General features: G+C 45.0%; 1 protein-coding gene across 4 annotated transcripts in view; it reads right to left on the bottom strand.

Moving 5' to 3' along the window:
* The window catches only part of KIAA1328 (KIAA1328 ortholog), a 207,254-nt gene that overhangs the window by 83,756 nt on the left and 103,842 nt on the right, over window positions 1-19,656 (bottom strand). For all 4 annotated transcript variants that reach the window (XM_039318725.1, XM_039318727.1, XM_039318728.1 and 1 more), the window contains one exon: window positions 1,057-1,724. In XM_039318725.1, the coding sequence (XP_039174659.1) occupies window positions 1,057-1,724 (668 nt within the window). The remainder of the gene's footprint in view (window positions 1-1,056; window positions 1,725-19,656) is intronic.

Here is a 19,656-nt window from a genome sequence, read left to right as displayed (position 1 = left end):
TAACCCCGACCCCACCTTATTCCTAACCCTATAAAAACTAATAAAATCTATCTATCTATCTATCTATCTATCTATCTATCTATCTATCTATCTATCTATCTATCTCCCCTAATTATACTAAAAATGCGAATCCTGGGTAAATCCATATAATAGAAATCATATAAGATAGTATTAAAACAAAAACTGTTTAATACAAAAGCTTTTGTATTAAACAGTTTTTGTTTTAATATTATCCTGGTGCTCGGACTATTTTATTTCTATTATATATATACATATATACATACATACATGCATACACACACACACATATGTACGTACATATGTACATACATACATACATACATACTTATATATATATATATATATATATATATATATATATATATATATATATATGTTTTCTGAGGTTTTCGCGGGTGTTTGTATGTATGTCTTAGAAGCACGAAGCCGAAAACACCAGCCTGAAAATGACGAATGAGACTTCATCGAAACGTCGCCAAGACACTTCCAATTTTACGTGGGAGAAAACCCGAATAACCAAAGACCTACATATATATATATAAAAGAAGCGAGTGGGATTGACATGGCTGGCTGGGGAATTCTGGGAGTTGAAGTCCATGCGACTTAAAGTGACCAAGTCTACTATTCTAGTAAAAAGCTTTTGTATTAAACAGTTTTTGTTTTAATATTATCCTGGTGCTCGGACTATTTTATTTCTATTATATATATATACATATATATAAACGGAAAGCACCAGCCTGAAGATGACGAATGGGACTTCGTCGAAACGTCGCCAAGACACTTCCAATTTTACGTGGGAGAAAACCCGAACAACCAAAGACCTACATACATATATACATACATACATGCATACATACATACACACACATACATACGTACGTACATACATACATACATATATATATGTAAAAGAAGAGAGTGGGATTGACATGGCTGGCTGGGGAATTCTGGGAGTTGAAGTCCATGAGACTTAAAGTGACCAAGTCTCCTATTCTAGTAAAAAGCCAAGCTTCCCTTTCACCTTCTCAAGCTTACCGGTGATAGTCCCGCCTGGACTTCTGTAACTGCTCTTGTTGATGGAGAAGTTTCGCCTCTTGCTCTGCTAACAAATTCTGGAGACGTTCCTTCTCCATCTCCAGCTCAATTTTCTGTAGCAGGAGCTGCTTCCTTTTCTCTTCGGAAACGTTTTGATCGCGGTCGCCTTCTTTCGATCTCGGGACTTCGCCGACCTTCTGCCTCGGAGGGTGCGGCGAGCCAAAATACTCCGAGGAAGATTCGCACGGGGGTCGCGCATATCGGTCCTGCACGTGGCAACCATCCTGGAAAGACTTGTGAGCCGGGTTTGCTGATTTTTGATGGAGAGGACACCCCCGAATGGGACAGCCGCTCTTCCTCTTGTCCCCATTAGGAGTTCTTCTAAACTGGGGACTCGGATGCTGCTCGGATGGAGATGTCATGTTGTCGCATTGATGGTGCAATCCGTTTTCCAACAGACCCCCATTGCTAGCCTCTGTCTGACATCCATGGATGCCAGCCCCAAGGACGCCTCTATTCCTACTAAGTCGAGTTGAAGGTTGAAGACTAGGGCTTCTACGAGTCACGTTGTGGCTCTTATACATAGTTTGTAGTCTAGCTACACCAAGGTAGGATCCATCCAGGTCTGAAGGTGGCACCAAGGGACAGTTGCGTCTCTGGTTAGACATCTGTAAATAGACAGGGGAGAGGGGGAAAGAAAAAAACACACGTTCAGCTTCTACAATTCAAAATAGCAGTCTTCCAATATTTGAGGGGCTGCCCCAAAGAAGAAGGGGTCAACCTATTTTCCAAAGCACCAGAAGGCAAGACAAGAAATGATGCTTGGCAACTAAACGAGGAGAGATCCAGCCACTGCTGTTAGGCTGCATTAACAGAGGGACAGGATCAAGATCACGTGAAGTGTTAATGCCACTTGGTAAGGCCACACCTGGAATACTGCATCCAGGTTTGGTCACCACAATGTAAAAATATTGCATTCATTTTTGATTGCCACGATATAAAAATATGCTGATATTCTGGAAAGAGTGGAGAGAAGAGCAACGAAGATGATTAAGGGCCTGGAGATTAAAACATATGAAGATCGGTTGCAGGATTTGGGTATGTCTACTCTAGTGAAGAGAAGGACTAGGGAGGACATGATATCAGCGTTCCAGTATTTGAGGGGCTCCTACAAAGATGAGTGGGGGTCAAACTATTTTCCAAAGCACCTGAAGGTAGGACAAGAAACAATGGATGGAAACCGATCAAGGAGAGAACCAACATGGAACTAAGGAGAAATTTCCTGACAGTTAGAACATTTAATCAATGGATCGGAAGTTGCCTTTAGAAGTTGTAGGTGCTCCATCACCGGAGGTTTTTAAGAAGAGACTGGACAGCTATTGGTCTGAAATGGTACAGGGAGTCCTTGGCTTACAAAAGTTCATTTAGTGACCATGCAACGTTACAGTGGCATTGAAAAATGACCCAGTTTTCACAGTTACGACCTTTGCAGCACCCCCAGGATTGTGTGATCAAAATTCAGATGTTTGGCAACTGATTCCTATTTATGAATCTTAAACACCAAAGACTTAAAACACCAAGACTATGGCCCAGCAACAACAATCAAATGGCCCAAAACCTCAGAAACATCTGGACCAGGGGGTCTTCAAACTTGGCCCTTTTATGACTTGTGGACTTCAACTCCCAGAATTCCTCAGCCAGCATGGCTCAGCTTGGAAACCTTTCCCTTTCCCCTCAGCATGGCTGGCTCAGGAATTCTGGGAATTGAAGTCCACAAGTCATAAAAGGGCCAGGTTTGAAGACCCCTGATCTGGACGAATAACACCCACACCAGTTTACCTCACACAAAAAAAGGTATTTAAAGGCCAGTGCTCTGACAGGCGAGCACAATTCAAAGCGCACTGAAGATGTCACCCCAAATGGAAACGAAATGTTTGCGGTCAAATCGCCAAGCTCGGAGATCAGATCAACGGCCCATTCATATTTATGCCCCTTGCCGTGCCCCAAGGTCACGCGATCCCCTTTTGCAACCTTCTGACAAGCAAAGTCAATGGGGGAAGCCAGATTCACTTAACAACCGGATTACTACAGAGATCAACTGCCATGATTCATTTAACAACAGTGTCAAGAGAAGTCATCAAATGGGGCAAAACTCCCACAACAAATGCCTCACTTAGCAACAGAAACTTTGGGCTCCTAATTGTGGTCGTTAAGTCAAGGATTACCTATAGAGGGTTTTCTGCTTGAGCAGGGGGTTGGACTAGAAGACCTCCAAGGTCCCTTCCAACTCTGTTATTCTGTTAAAACCTTGTCTATGGTTCCTTGGCTAGTTCTTGCCTGTAGTTTATAGAGCAAAATTAGTAAAAAGAAAAGAAAAAACAATACAGAAATGAAATGGTTTGATTATCAACAGCACTTCGTTTTCAAGCAGAAGAGAGGAACACGCTATCAAAATCTGCAATTTAATTTCATCTACACAGGTACGATAAACGTAAAAGCATTTCCTGCAGGATCTGGGGCATAAACAAGGCACTTCATCCTATCCAGGAATTGCGAGTATCTAGGGTTACATAAAATCAACTTGAAGTGTGGCAAAAAAGAAAGAAAAGAACAGCATTAAATGTTAATGTCTGAAAATGTTTTAATTTTGAAATACGAAGCCAGGAAATCCATTCAGCCCCTATAAATAGGGTCTGATTGGCCATTACACAGCGGGGAATTTGATATAAAAAGGTTTCACCTTGTACTGAATGGGATATGACTGAACTGTTGGAAATTTGATGAGCTTTCTTTTTTTTAAAAAAAAAAAATTTCTTTACAAAACATCGATAACGAACGAGGCTGCTCTCCGCATAAAACACAGCTCTGAATCAAAAGCTGTCATTCAACTACAAAACACATTAAAATTTCACTGTTAAAGAGGTTTGGTTTCTGGGGTTTTTTTTTTTCAGTTAGTTGATAAAAATTCCAAAGTTTGAAATACACCTAAAGTTGCATTGATCAACCAAACTTTCTCAGCTCTTTCTGAAGGAACCTGTGACCAGGAACATACAGAATACAAAATAACAGAAGTTTTAAGGGACCTCGGAGGTCTTCTAGTCCAACCCCTTGCTCAGACAGGAAACTCTATTCCATTTCGGACATATGACATATGTCCAATTTCTTCTTAAAAATCTCCAATGATACAGCGCCTACAATTTCCAAAGGCAAGCAGTTCCACTAATTAATTAACAGATTAACAGAATTGGAATGGACCTTAGAGGTCATCTAGTCCAACCTCCTGCTCAGGCAGGAAGCCCTATACCAGTGATGGCGAACCTTTTAGAGACCGAGTGCCCCAAAACAGCCCCAACATCCCCGTCCCCGCTCCACCCAGCTCGCTGGGCCACCTACCACGTCCACAGCCCACCACAGATCACCCAGGAAGCCCAGCAGCGCCATGGCGGCCATGCCTTCCGCCCATCCTCCGCAGCATCATCTGCGCGAAACGAGGTGTAAGGGCGGAGTCTTGTCCCCGCTGTCCAGCTACCATGTCCTTGGTTGCGCTGCTTCGCGTGGGCTGTGCAGGGGCGACTCTCCTCCGGGGGGGGGCTGCTGGTGAGGAGGGGGCCATGGGAGAAGGCACGGCTGGGGGAACAGTGCATGTGTCCACAGAGAGGGCTCCGAGTGCCACTTCTGGCACGCGTGCCATAGGTTCGCCACCACTGCCCTATACTATTTCAGACAAATGGTTAGTCTAATCTCTTCTTAATAACAGCCAGTGTTGGAGCATTCACAACTTCTGGAGGCAGGTCATTCTGCTGATTAATTGTCCTCACTGTCAGGTAATTTCTCCTTAGTTCTCCTTACTTCTAAGTTGCTTCTCTCCTGGATCAGTAACCTAGAACTAAGGAGAAATTTCCTAACAGTGAGAACAATTAACATGGCAATGCCCCACGTTCAATGATCTGAGACTTGTTTGCGGCATGAATAGAGATGGGAAGGCCTGAAAAAAAAAACCCTGGAAAAATTGAAAAAAAAAGGGGGGGGTTCTGTTTTCCCAAACAGTTTTGGAAAAAAAGAAAAACGAAAATGAAAAAAAACCTTTTTTTTTTTTTCAATTTTTCCAATTTTTTTTCCCGAGCCTTCCCAACATATTCCTTGGGCACAAGATCTATAACAGTGGTTCTCAACCTTTTTATACGGCGACCCTGGTCATAAGGACGTGCCGCACATGCACAGCGCTGCCCCCATGCGCGGCGGCGCCCCGAGGGAAAAAATGGCGGATCGCGTTGTTTGGCAACCCCCGTAAAATGGTCGCGACCCAAAGGTTGAGAACCGCTGATCTATAAGAAGGGAATTGAGGATTTGCTTAATCCAGTCTGTTTCTCAGAACTGTCTTTCAGTCTTAGTCCTTGGTTAGATAACAAGCGGTGAATGCTCCAACACTGGAAGTTTTTAAGAAGAGACCTGACAGCCATTTGTCTGAAATGGTACAGGGTTTCCTGCCTGAGCAGGGGGTTGGACTGGATGATCTCCAAGGTCCCTTCCAAATTTTTTTATTATTATTAACAATACAGGTACCCCTCAACTTAACAACCATTCGCTTAGTCACCATTCAAACTTACAAAAAAAAAAGAAAGAAAAAGAGTTAGCACAGGACCTCAAACTTATGACCGACACAGCATCCCCATGGTCGTGTGATTGAAACCGGGATGCCTGGCAACTGGCATGTATTTATGATGGTTGCAGCGTGCTGTTTGCTTCCAAACAAGCAAAATCCATAGGGAGAAGCTGGATTGGTTTAACGACCGGATGTTTCACTTAACAACCGGAGTGATTCGCTCCAGTTGACTTTGCTGGTTCAGAAAGTCAGCAAAGGAGAATCCCATCATCTTGGGACATTGCAACCGTCATAAATAGGAGTCGGTGGCTGAGCGTCTGAATTTGGATGCTGATTTTGATGCTGCAACGGTTGTTAAGCATGAAAAATGGTCACAAGTCACTTTTTTCAGGGCCTTTGAACTTTGAACAGTCACTAAAGGAAAGGTTGTAAGTCAAGGACTACCTGTAATCATATTTCAGTATTGGCCAACATTACAAGCGAGGTTAAGACACAATAGATCAGAGGTCCCCAATTTTGGGGGCACCAGGGACCAGTTCCGTGGAGAGAAGTTGTTCGGTGGCCCAGAGGGTGTGTGGTTTTTTTTAAATTATTTAAAAATTAATTTTTTTTAAATTATTTAAAAAACAAGTTTTATTAATTTTCCAGTTTTACATCCAAGTATTTAAGAAACAGGGAGTGTGGTGATTGGGTAGTCAATAGTCCAGTAACAAGATCTTTCGTACATGTCTCAGGTTACATCATCAAAAATTCCCTCTCTATTTCCCTTGATTATTATATCACATTCAAATTAATACATTTCTGATTATAACTCAATCAATTAGGGCATTTATCAATATATTTTAACTTATACATATCCGTGTCCTGTTTTTAAAGTTTACCTAATTTCAATGACAGTGTTCCAATTTAGCCTTTAATCTCCATAATATTTAGATTTCGGGTAACCCGAATTTCCCTTATTTCATTACAAAAGAGCTATCATATCTAAAACACACATATTGTTTGATTAAATACATTCTTACTTTATTTATTTGCACTTAAAGCGGTATATAAGTCTCATAAATAAATAAATAAATAAATTTCACACATATATTCTATTTCCCATCCTAGTACCTCATCACTTACTAATAAAGTATCCTTTATTGTCTCAATCCAACTTCCTTATTGTAATTCAAAACTATATTCTAATGGGTGTGTGGTTTTGTGTGCTGCCTGCATCCCGCGGATGAGGCTTTGCTTGTTTGTGCGGACCGTTTGCTGGCATGCCCCAGCCCAGTACCGGTCCAGCCGGGTTGGTGACACCTGCAATAGATTATCTTGAAGTGTTGTTCAGGGTCTTCCCTACTCCTCTTCCACCTAAACGGTCTAATTGGTCCAAATTACTAAATGTTTTTTTTTTTTTTTAAATGATGAGTATTACTATTCTCTTCCAACAAAGAACTATTAAGCAACCTGGATTGTTTCTGTGTTTCTTTCTGAATAAATCTTAAAAAAAAAAAAAAAGGAATTTACTTCGAAGAATGTACAAAGTGGAACTTAAGTGGAAAAAAAAAAACCAGGAAGTTTAGCCTCTCTCATTTTATCACCCGTTTTGTCCCAATATCTCCATTTAGGTTTTTTTTTAAGGGTTAAGATTAATCATGAGAAAGCAGCCAGAGAGAACTGGGATGGGTGATATTAATACCCTAAGATAAATAAGGTAGATAACTGAGGGAAGGAGGTTAGTTGCCTATTTTCCGAGCTGAAGATAACGGGGCTATCCTCCTTCATGAATGATGTATGATTCTAATTGCTGTATTTCAAGTGCTGGATGCCAAAAAAAGGAGGAAGAGGAGGAGGAGGAAGGAGAGAGAAACAGGGGGGGGTTAAAGGGGAAAAGGTGGGAGAGGAGGGAGGAAGAGGGAGGAAGGCAGGGAGAAATGGAGGGGGAGAGGGAAAGGGGGGGAGGAGGGGATGAGGAGGAAGAGGAAGGGGAAGGGAGAGAGAAACGGAGAGGGAGGGGTCATGTGACCGCGGGGATACTGCAACAGTCACAAAGCATGAGAAACTGTCATAAGTCAATTCCGCTGTAAGTTGATTGGTCACTAAATGAACTGTTTTAAGTCGAGGACTACCTGTATATCAGTTACAAAAATACCTGTGCATGTTTCTTGTGGTTACGATCAGATGTTTGGCTGTAAGACTGTGGTTTCTTTTGAGTTTCCACAACTCTGAAGGCCTGTGAAGGCCTGAATTTTATTTCTATTGTTTCAACACCAGAATCTTTAGACCACGGGTGGGAAACTATGGCCCTTTTACGATCTTTGAACTTCAACTCCCAGAATTCCTGAGCCAGTTGAAGTTCACACATCATAAAAGGGCCACAGTGCCGTGGCTGGCTCGGGAATTCTGGGAATTGAAGTTCTCAGATTGTAAAAGGGCCACAGTTCCTTGGTTGGCTCAGGAATTCTGGGAATTGAAGTTCACAGATCGTAAAAGGGCCATATTGCCTTGGCTGGTTTGGGAATTCTGGGAGTTGAAGTTCACAGATCATAAAAGGGCCACAGTTCCTTGGCTGGATCAGGAATTCTGGGAGTTCACACATCATAAAAGAGCCATAGTGCCTTGGCTGGATCAGGAATTCTGGGAATTGAAGTTCACAGATCGTAAAAGGGCCATATTGCTTTGGTGGATCAGGAATTCTGGGATTGAAGATCACAGATCGTAAAAGGACCACAGTGCCTTGGCAGGCTCGGGAATTCTGGGAGTTGAAGTTCACAGATTGTAAAAGGGCCACAGTTCATTGGCTGGATCGGGAATTCTGGGAGTTGAAGTTCACAGATCGTAAAAGGACCACAGTTCCTTGGCTGGATCAGGAATTCTGGGAGTTGAAGTTCACAGATTGTAAAAGGGCCACAATTCCCCTACCCCTGCTTTAGACCAATCATCAGGGTTATCAGATTGGTTCACCAGACCCAGATTTTTCGCTTGACACTTCCATCCGATTGGCAGGCGGACGGGGAAATGCAAATCCGAGCAGCTGCAGGGGAAATCTCTGCCAAGTCCCCATCCCGACTACACGGGGTGCCTTTTCCCCTCCTGCAATTAACCATCCCACTCTGGCAGCTTTTCAGCCGAGGAGATCATCAAGGTAGATTACTTTCCAGCAGATGAACTAAAGACTTGCAGGTGTTCCATCGCCTGCGCTTCGTTTCCCAAACTTCCTGCTTTTTAACGAGGCCAACGCTGCCAAAGGAACGATCTCCGCCATGCATTATGCATGAGAGTCGTTTTGCCGGCACGCTCCCGGTGTCATCCTTGGCCTTTTCCAGGTCGGTCGACACCAATTAAAGATGAATTTTTTTTAAATTATTCAATAATCTGAACTCTCTCGTCATTTAACATACAGATATCGGTGTAGTAAACAAGTTCTAATGGGCCCTGGAGGGTTGGGTTTTTTTTGTTTTGTTTTGTTTTTTTGTTTTCCCCTCACCTGTTTCAGCTACAAGGGCTGGACTTCATGGGACAAAGGGAAAAATAGAAATAATTTTTTAAAAAAGAAAGCCAGCACACACTTAACACTGGCAGGTTTGTTCAGTTGTTTTGGCTGGCCTTCAGGATTTTGAACTGCACTGAACAAAAAGACAGGAGAAATCCTTTTCTAAAAACCTTGCTTTTTAAAAAAAAAAAGAAGAAAAGAAAAAGAAAAAAGCTACTGCAAATGCTCTTTCTTAAAAAAAAAAGAAAAGAAAAGGAAAAGGTTATCTCAGGGGGAAAAAATGAGATTTTTTTAAACAGCCTCCTACGGAAGGATGTCAAGATTTCCATTTCGGAAGCTGAACTTCGGGGAAAGACATTTCAATTCTAGTGGTGGATCCTCCAGGAGGCTGATAAATCGGCCTCTTTGTATCTCCCTCCCCACAACCACAGCCACACTAACAAACTCTGTGCAGAGCATATCCCGTGTCTTATCATTTGATGTGGCATCTACTGAAGTTAAGGATACTTCAGTGAGAGAGCATGAAGGAAGTCCAAAGTGGAATAACACAGGTAGCCCTAAACCAGGGGTAGGCAACCTTGGCTCTTTTATGACTCGTGGACTTCAACTCCCAGAATTCCTGAGCCAGCATGGCTCAGCTTAGAAACCTCTCCCTTTCCCCTCAGCATGGCTGGCTCAGGAATTCTGGGAGTTGAAGTTCACAAGTCATAAAAGAGCCAAGGTTGCCTACCCCTGGCCTAGTCTATTAAGCCTGACAGGAGTAGCTTATCAGAAACTGGTATGCCTAGTCCATGGATAGGCAGCCTTGGCTCTTTTATCACTAGTGGACTTCCACTCCCAGAATTCCTGATCCAGCCACTGTTGAGGGGAAAGGGAGAGGTGTCCAAGCTGAGCCAGGCTGGCTCAGGAATTTTGGGAGTTGAAGTCCATGAGTCATAAAAGAGCCAAGGTTGCCTACCCCTGCCCTTGACTTAACAACAGTTCACCTAGTGACCGTTCAAAGTTACAATAGCACCGAAAAAAGGGACTTATGACTGATTTTCAGAGCTGGAAGGGACCCTCCAGTGTTGGAGCACCCTCAACCTCTGGAGGCAAGTTGTTCCACTGACTGTTCTCAGCATTAAGAAATTTTTCCTCAGTTCTAGGTTGCTTCTCTCCTTGGTTGGCTTGAAGGGACCTTGGAGGTCTTCTAGTCCGACCCCCTGCTGAAGCAGGAGACCCTATACCAGTGGTTCTCAACCTTTTTAATGCCGCGACCCCCAACTGGTCGTAAGTCGAGGACTACTCAACCGGTCTTAAGTTGAGGACTACTCAACTGGTGCAGCACCGTTTGCAGAATGGGACTTTTGGCAGGCTTAGCAGGGCAGAGACAGCCTGGACAATTCCTATTGGCTTTTGAAAGCCAATAGAATTAGACTCTGTTCAAGAGAGTCTATTCTATTGGCTTTCAAAAGCCAATAGAATAAAAGGGAGTAGCACAGCTAAGGAAAAGGGGGAAAAAAATGGCGGACTGCGTTGTTTGGCTACCCCCGTGAAATGGTCATTCGACCCCAAATGGGGTCCCGACCCACAGGCTGAGAACCACTGCCCTATACTATTTCAGACAAATTGTCCAATCTCTTCTAAGAAACTTCCAGTGATGGAGCACCTTCTGAAGGCAAGCCATTCCACTGATAATTGTTCTCACCATTAGGAAGTTTCTCCTGAATTCCAGATTGCTTCTCTCCTTGATGAGTTTCTGTCCATCATTTCTTGTCCTGCCTTCTGGTGCTTTGGAAAATGGGTCGAGCCTGTCTTTTTTGTGGCAGCCCCTCAAATATTGAAACACTGCTACCGTGTCACCCCGATATATTCTCCATAGCACCTGAGGGCAGGAGAGGAAGCAATGGGTGGGAATTCCTCAGAAGACGATCCAACCTGGAAGTAACAAGGAATTTCCTAACAATGAGAACGATCAATCAACGGAATAGCTTTCCTCCCAGAAGTTTAGGTGCTCCATCACTGGAGGTTTTCAAGAAAAGATTGGACAAATATTTGCCCAGGATAGTATGGGGACTCCTGCCTTGGGCAGGGGGTTGGACTAGAAGACCTCCAAGGTCTCTTCCAGCCCTACAATTCTGATATAATCCCTCACTGGAATGTACCACATGGTTCTGATTGCTTAGTTTCCAAAAGATTTAACATTGATAAGAAACCTCACTTGAAATGACACACTTTCTAGGCAGGAGATGCATATTTACACCTAAAAACATCTGAGGCACATTACTCTGCATTAACAGGAGACCAGAGTGGGAACAAGATCAGCTTCCTCTCTCCAGCTCACCTGCTCCTGCTGCTTATTTTTCACTTGAAGCCCTAACGCCTCTTTTGACATCCTAATCTTTTGCACAACCTCCCATTGAGATGTCAATAGCTACAGGATTACAGCCAGGTGGAAGAACAAGCAGGAGGAACAGGTGAACCCTTCAGAAGGCAAAGGACTTGTTTTCATGCAAAGGCCCTCCTGCAGATGATGGGGTGGGGGAAAGAGAGGAATTGAGGGCTTATCAAAAATACACAACCGAAAAAGGATATGTTTTTTTCTCCACAAATAAAGATGCCTTCCTCTTGAGGAATTATAGGAAGTTTCAAGGCTGTCTATAAAATTGGAACTTGATGGAAGAGATGCAGCCATGAAAATCTGCCTCAAAGTTACAAAAATCACACTTGGTCGTAATACAGGTTTATTGTTTGTAAGCTGCCCAGAGGCACAGAGAGTGAGTGGGTAGATAGATAGATAGATAGATAGATAGATAGATAGAAGGTAGGGAGGGAGGGAGGGAGGGAGGGAGGGAGGGAGGGAGATACAGACAGACAGACAGACAGATAGACAGACAGACAGACAGATAGATAAATGGATAGATAGATAATAGAGATAGATAGAGAGATGACAGAGAGAGATAAACAGATAGATGATAGATAAATGGATAGATAGATATAGACAGATGATAAATAGATATGATAGATAATAGTTAAATGAGATGATAGATAGATAAACAGACAGATGATAAATGGATAGATAGATGATAGATGATAGATGATAGATAGATAGAGATAAACAGACAGATAGATGATAAATGGATAGATAGATGGTAAATAGATAGATAGAAAGACAGATAGAGACAGACAGACAGATAAATGTATAGATAGATGATAGACAGACAGACACAGACAGACAGACAGATAAATGGGTAGACAAGGTAGATAGATAGATAGATAGATAGATAGATAGATAGATAGATAGATAGATAGATAGATAGAGATAGATAGATTAAATAATAGATGGATGGATGGAAACAGAGATTTAACAGTTGTTAAATGAATTTCACCCCATTTTACGACCTTTCTTGCCACACTTAAGGGAATCATTACAACGGTTAAGTTAGTAACACAGCTCTGAACTGAATCCAGCTTCCCCATTGACTTTGCTTGCAAAAAGGGGATCATGTGACCCCGGGACACTTCACCTGTCATAAATACGAGTCAGATGCCAAGCATCCGAAAATTTGATCACGTGATCACGGGGAGGCTGCAACGGTCGTGTGAAAAACGATCACATCGCTTTTTTCACTGACACTGTAACTTCCAACGGTCACTAAACAAACTGTTGTAAGTAAGGACCACCTGTAAAATTGGTCTGCAAGAAGAACAGCCAAGCTGAGAGAGAACCTGGGACCCAGACTTAAATCCTGAGCTAGAAATCTTCTCTTCTGTTGGTAGAAGAGAGAGGATAACTCACTCCCTTTTAGCATGGATGACGTTACCTAGTTGGGTAATGAAACATCTGCAAGAAAATAGTAATAGTAGTAAAGTTGGAAGGGACCTTGGAGGTCATCTAGTCCAACCCCCTGCTCAGGCAGGAAACAAATGGCTGTCCAGTCTCTTCTTAAAAACTTCCAGTGTTGGAGCATTTACTGCTTCTGGAGGCAGGCTGTTCCACTGATTAATATCCCAGCTCAGAGAGCACCAAGAATCCCCCAGCTCTCCTCCTTCTCGTCCTCCTCCTCCTCCTCCTCCATCCTCTTTCTCTCCACATACCCCACTCCCTTCTAACACTGATGATGTTACCTAGTTGGGTAATGAAATGTCTGCAAGAAAACAGCCAAGGTCAAAGAGCACCAGGGACCCCATATCTTGCTTCTCCTGATGCCGCCCAGTTACAAATACAGATGGTCCTCAACTTACAACAGTTCGTTTAGTGCCCGTTCAACAGCACTGGAAAAAGTGACTTACGACCGTTTTTCATACTGATGGAGCCTTTGTAGCATCCCCACGTTCACGCAATCAAAATTGGGACATTTGGCAACTGACTTATATTTATGATGGTTGCAGCGTCCCGGGATCCCCTTTTGGTGACCTTCTGAGAAGCAACGTCAACGGCGAAGCCGGATTCACGTAAAAATCGAGTGACTAACAACCGCAGCAACTCACACAACAACTGGGGCAAGGGAAGGCCGTAAAACGGGGCAAGGCTCAATTGTGGCCATAAGCCGAGGACGATCTGTCTTCTCCTCCATCGCTACAATTGGAACATTTGCCCGACTGGACAGAAGGCCAGCGAGAAAGTTTTCCACACTCTTCTCAGAGAACGCAGCCCATTTATGGACCGCCCTGCCCCAGCCCTCCAGGAAATAAGGAACACTGAAGAAATAATTGATCTTTTCTCCCCTACGTTGAGCCTCTTCTCCCCTAGCCAATACCCTTTCTTATTTCACCCCCCCCCCACTTCCGAAGTGCCCCGTGTCTTCATCAAAGTCAGCCGGAGCAGTGGGTGATCGACAGGCCTGGCGAAGAATCCGCTAATGCCAATTATCTCCGGCTTTACATCCCAAAAAGGCATTTATAAATTGATCATTAAACATGCAGCCTGGCTGGTGAAGGAAATGTCAGGCGCCGGACAAATCTGAATTAAGACGGCTTTTGAAATTCAAAGCACAAAGGGATCCTTTGCAGAAAAGTCAAAAGGCAAACTTCGGCCAGGCGGGCCATCGCTGACATCACTCTGGGCGCAGCGACGGAAACCCGAACGGCTCGGTACCTTCTGGAAGAAATAGGACAGAGGAAAGACTGCCTGGGCTGGGATGCATCCGTTGGAGCCTCCGGCGGAGGGACTGGTCTACAGTGCCTATAAGCCTCCTCTCGCCAAACTAGAGGACTGAAAAGGATGAATGCTGCGGTGGGAATTCCTTTGGGTAGTGTCAGTTCAGGAAAAGCCAGCTAGTGGATTAATATACCGATGGAAGAGAATCTCTGTAGCTCAGGGCTGAATGAATGGAGGGGTCCTTGGTGGTCTCTGAGCTTGGTTGCTCATTTTATTTTATTACCCAACTACCGTAGGTAGCATCATCAGTGCTAGATGGGACTTGGGGTTGCCCCGGGGAGGAAGAGGAGGAGGAGAAGAAAGAGGAGGAGGAGGACTGTAGGATCCTTGGTGCTCTCTGAGCTTGTTTGTTTTCTTGCAGACCCAATTAGGTAAAAGTGCTAGAAGGGACAAGCGTTCACAGAGAGGAGGAGGAGGAGGAGGAGCCTGTGGGGTCCTTGGTGCTCTCTGAGCTTTGTTTTCTTGCAGACTCAATTAGGTAAGAGTGCTAGAAGGGACAGGGGTTTGCAGAGAGGAGGGGAGAGGGAGGGGGAGGACAGTGGGGTTCTTGGTGCTCTCTGAGCTTGGTAGTTTTCTTGCAGACATTTCATGAACTAACTAGGTAGCAACATCAGTGCTAGAAGGGACTGGGATTTGCAGAGTGAAGGGGAGGAGGAGGAGGAGGAGGAGGAGAGTGGAGTCCTTGGTGCTTTCTGAGCTTGGTTGTTTTCTTGCAGATGTTTCATTACCCAAACTTAGTAACATCATCGGTGCTAGAAGGGAGGGGGGTTTGAGGGGAGGAGGGGAGAGGAGGGGAGAGGGAGGGGGAGGAGGAGAACTGTGGAGTCCTTGGTGCTCTCTGAGCTTGGTTGTTTTCTTGCAGACGTTTCATGAATCAACTAGGGAACATCATCAGTGCTAGAAGGGAGCAGGGCTTGCTCTCTGCTTATATACTAGTGTGCAGTGGTGGCGAACCTTTTAGAGGCTGAGTGCCCAAACTGCAACCCAAAACCCCACTTGTTTATCGCAAAGTGCCAGCGCTGCATCAGCACTGTGGTGTCCTCAGGGGGGGCGGGGGGGTGGTTCACTGGGTGGGCGTGGCTGCAGTGATCACGGCAGACTGGGTGAGCGTGGCTGGGCCCTCACCATCTCCGGGGCATCCCCAGGGGGGCCAACGCCGTTTGCTCGCTCACTTCCTGCCCTGTCACTTCCAAACGCCACATACCCGCTACTCTGGCAAACTCTGCTGGGCCAACAGCACCCGTGCCCACAGAGAGGGCTCTGAGTGCCACCTCTGGCACGCGTGGCATAGGTTCGCCACCACTGTACTAGTGACTTGCCCTGTCCCTCGCTCAAAATTCGAGGGCTACCTGTTATACAAATATTCAAATATTCTAACACACCTTTTAGAGACCGAGTGCCCAAACTGCAACCCAAAACCCACTTACATATCACTGGGTGCCGGGTGGGCGTGGCTATGGTGGAAACGGTAGACTGGGTGGGCGTGGCCATGGTGGGCGTGGCCAACTCATCGTTGCTCTGGCAGGTGGGGCAGTGGGCAGGAGGGCATCTTGCTCAGCGGGTGGGGGGCATGGGGGGAGGCTCTTGAGCCCCGCAGCTCTTCCGAGGGGGGGGAGGAGGGACTGTGCTGGGAGTGGGGCTCCTCGTGCCTTCCGCTGCCCGCCTGCACTCTTCTGCCAAAGATGCCGCAGCTCTGCTTGCCTGGCAAGGCAGGGGCACGCTTGCGCATGGGGACGCACATAGGGCTGCTGCCTCCTTTTCCGTGCCTGCTTCCACCGAAAGTTGCTCCCTTTATAGCCTCTTGCCTATTCCCAGACTGCGCATGTGCGGAGAGCTGCGCATGTGCAGCTCTGCGGAAAGCTGCGCATGCACGGAGAGGAGGAGGGAGCAGCTCGCCCCAACAATGGCTCGCGTGCCACCAGAGACGGCTTCGCGTGCCGCCTCTGGGATGCGTGCCATAGGCTCTCCACCACGGTTCTAACACCGTCACCAAGTTCTCAGTACACTTTGGACGGACGGAAGCTTGGCTTTCTTTAAAGAGACACTTGTTGTAACTGTGAGCTTCCCTTTTTCTGCACCACTGGGGGGGGGGAATTAATGATCTTCCATTTATCTACTTTGCATCTTAGGCCCCATAAACTAATAAGGGGAAGAAAACATTTATCAGTTGATACCATTAATTGATGAATCCATTAATTGAAGATTTAAAATGTGGGTTTTAATTGGATCTTAAATTAGAGCTCCGCCAAAAGGGCACTCCTTGAGGGTCCTGCTGTTGATCTAGGCACATCCCTTGATTCATGGGCTCTGTTTAATGTGATTTTTGAAAAGAATGAAAGGATTTGTCTTGGCTGCTTAGTCAAGATAACGCCATTTCTACAGAAGTTGGTGTTTTAAAGGGAACTTCTGAATAAAGCAAGTCAGTCTGTCTGTCTGTCTGTCGGTCTCTCTCTCCCCCCTCCCTCCCCCTCCCTCTTTCTCTCTCTCTCAAAAATGAAGGTTTTTATCCTCAAAAGCACTGAAAATTGGAGAGGAGGCCATTCACAAAACTCCACCTGCTAGAAACGAACTATTCATGCCTTGGTAAACCTCGGGGCACATATCAGCTTTGACAGCAGAAGGATGCCTACCCTTCAGCCCTCAAAGGCTTGTCTGGCTCCGATTCAATTCCTCTGCAAGAAAGGAACCAATCTCAGAGAGTACCAGGGACTCCTCAGCTACACACGTTCTAGATTAATACTAGACCAATAATCAAGCAGTTTTATTTTGCGCTCCAATCAAGGAGCCCCCAGGAACCCTCCCACCAAAACTGACACGGCAAACCACTACTATAGAATCAGAGAGCACTCCATTGTAACACTGATGATGTTACCTAGCTGGGTAATGAAATGTCTGCAAGAAAACAACCAAGTTCAGAGAGAACCAAGGACCCCTTTGTTCAACCCAGACCTACCTACCTCCGTCCGCTGTCTGTCTGTCTGTCTATCTATCTATCTATCTATCTATCTATCTATCTATCTATCTATCTATCTATCTATCATCTATCTACCTATCTATCTATCATCTATCTATCTATCCATCTATCTATCCATCCATCCATCCATCCATCCATCCATCCATCCATCCATCCAAGTATACAAGTACAGACTGGGCAAGACCTGGCTTAAAAACAGTGACTGTGAGAGGGACCTTGGAGTCCTAGTGGACGATCATTTGACTAAGAGCCAGCAATGTGCAGCAGCAGCCAAAAAGGCTAATAGAATCCTGTGTGATATAAACAGAGGCATAGGATCAAGATCAAGCAAAGTATTTGTACCGCTTTATAAAACCCTAGTAAGAGCACACCTGGAATACTGCGGCCAATTTTGGTCACCATATCACAAAAAAGATGTTGAGAGTTTGGGAAAAAATTCAGAGAAGAGCAACTAAGATGAGACTAAAGCATATGAAGAACGGCTACGGGACTTGGGTTTGGCTGCTCTAAAGAAAAAAAAAGAAATAGGGGAGACATGATAGCGGTGTTCCAGTATTTGAGGGGCTGCCACAAAGAAGAGGGGAGTCACATTATTCACCAAAGCACCAGAGGGCAGGACAAGAAACAATGGATGGAAACTGACCAAAGAGAGAAGCAACCTGGAATTAAGGAGAAACTTCCTGACAGTGAGGACAATTCACCAGTGGAACAGCTTGCCTCCAGAAATCGTGGGCGCTCCATCACTGTAGATTTTTAAGAAGAGGCTAGACAGTCACTTGTCTGAGATGGTAGAGGTATAGGACTAGAAGACCTCCAAGGTCCCTTCCACAGCTCTACTGTATTCTATAAATCATCCATCCATATCTGTCTGTCTGTCTGTCTGTCTGTCTATCCTTTTTATAAATGAATACACCTGGGACAGATTTTTAAAAAGTTTCTAGATAGAGATAGATAGATAGATAGATAGATAGATAGATAGATAGATAGATAGATAGATAGATAGATAGATAGATATAGATATTTGCAGCAATAGAAATCTTTATATTAAGCATAAGCTCAACTGAGACTTCTTCCATCTAAATTATGAGCACATGGACATGTGGCGGTTTTCAGCGAGGGAAAGTCTTTTGCATCGGAGTTTAAATGTATATATATAAATTCACTGAGAGATGCAAAACGTAGCTGTTCTTCAGACCAAGATTCATGATTGGGATGATTTTATTTTATTTTTTTTAAAAAAAGCTTTATTTCGGTCTGAGGGGCAGCAACGTGAAACCATCACTAGTAATTCCATTTCTAGTCAATTTGTTTTAGAGCGCACACGGAGGGTTGACAACTCGCTGAAGGTGAAAAATATGGACTTAAGAAGGTCTGCAGGGGAAGCTGCCGCATTTTCTTGGGTTGCTCGGCAAGGTGGGAGGGAGAGTCTTTTGGTCCAAGGACTTCCCGGTCACTCTCAATGGGGACGGCAAATTCCAAACAAATTCCGGAAGGCCCAGGAGAAGAGGCGAGTCGGAGGTCCGAGGTCACCGGAGACAAGCTGTGGGCATCCTTCGCGGCGCTCCGGAAGAAACACAGGCCAAAGAGCCCATGCACGCGTTTTGTATGTTTGCCCTCAAATCTGCAGCAGCAGGTGTCAAAATGCATTTATTTCGGGGGGGGGCTTGCGATGTCCGGAGGAGAGCCGCACACTGCGGGGCGCTTCAAATTAAAGGCGAGGCAAGCGATGGCATCCATCAGCCTCTCTGAGAAAGACTGACAGAGCTTCAATTGAGACTGACGGAGTTCAGAGCTCGCCGGAGTGACGGGCCGGGCCTGGGGCTGAAATGTTCTGATTATTCATAATGGCATTACAGGCTGGGGGCCTTTGATTAATTCGGCGACTTGAAGCTGGCGCGCTCGGCCCCAAAGGAGCAACTCACTAACAATGCAGATTTTTGACTCACGATACTCTCACACTAACTGAACATTCGCCGAGCGACCGGCACTTCCATAGCGGCAGTCAGGGAGGGCTTGGTGCTCTGTGAGCTTGGTGTTTTTCCTGGAGACGTTTCATGACCCAACTAGGGAACATCATCAGTGCTAGAAGGGAGTGTTTGTGGGAAGGAAGAGGAGGAGGAGGACAACCGTGGCGTCCTTGGTGCTCTCTGAGCTTGGTTATTTTCTTGCAGATGTTTCATGACCCAACTAGGGAACATCATCAATGCTAGAAGGGAGTGTTTGTGGAAAGGAGGAGGAGGAGGAAGAGGAGGAAGAAGAGAAGGGGGGAGGGAGGAAGGGAGAGGAAAATGTGGGATCCTAGCTAGCTGGCTGGACAGACGGACAGACAAACAGACATTGAGATAGTGGAGTGAGATAAGGGTAGATGCATGGATAAACAGATGGATGATGGATAGATAGACAGA

The sequence above is a fragment of the Crotalus tigris genome, unplaced genomic scaffold (genome assembly GCF_016545835.1).
Source record: "Crotalus tigris isolate CLP2741 ecotype Arizona unplaced genomic scaffold, ASM1654583v1 scf7180000021486.375087, whole genome shotgun sequence".
NCBI lineage: Eukaryota > Metazoa > Chordata > Lepidosauria > Squamata > Viperidae > Crotalus > Crotalus tigris.
This window is presented reverse-complemented; position numbering and strand designations above follow the sequence as displayed.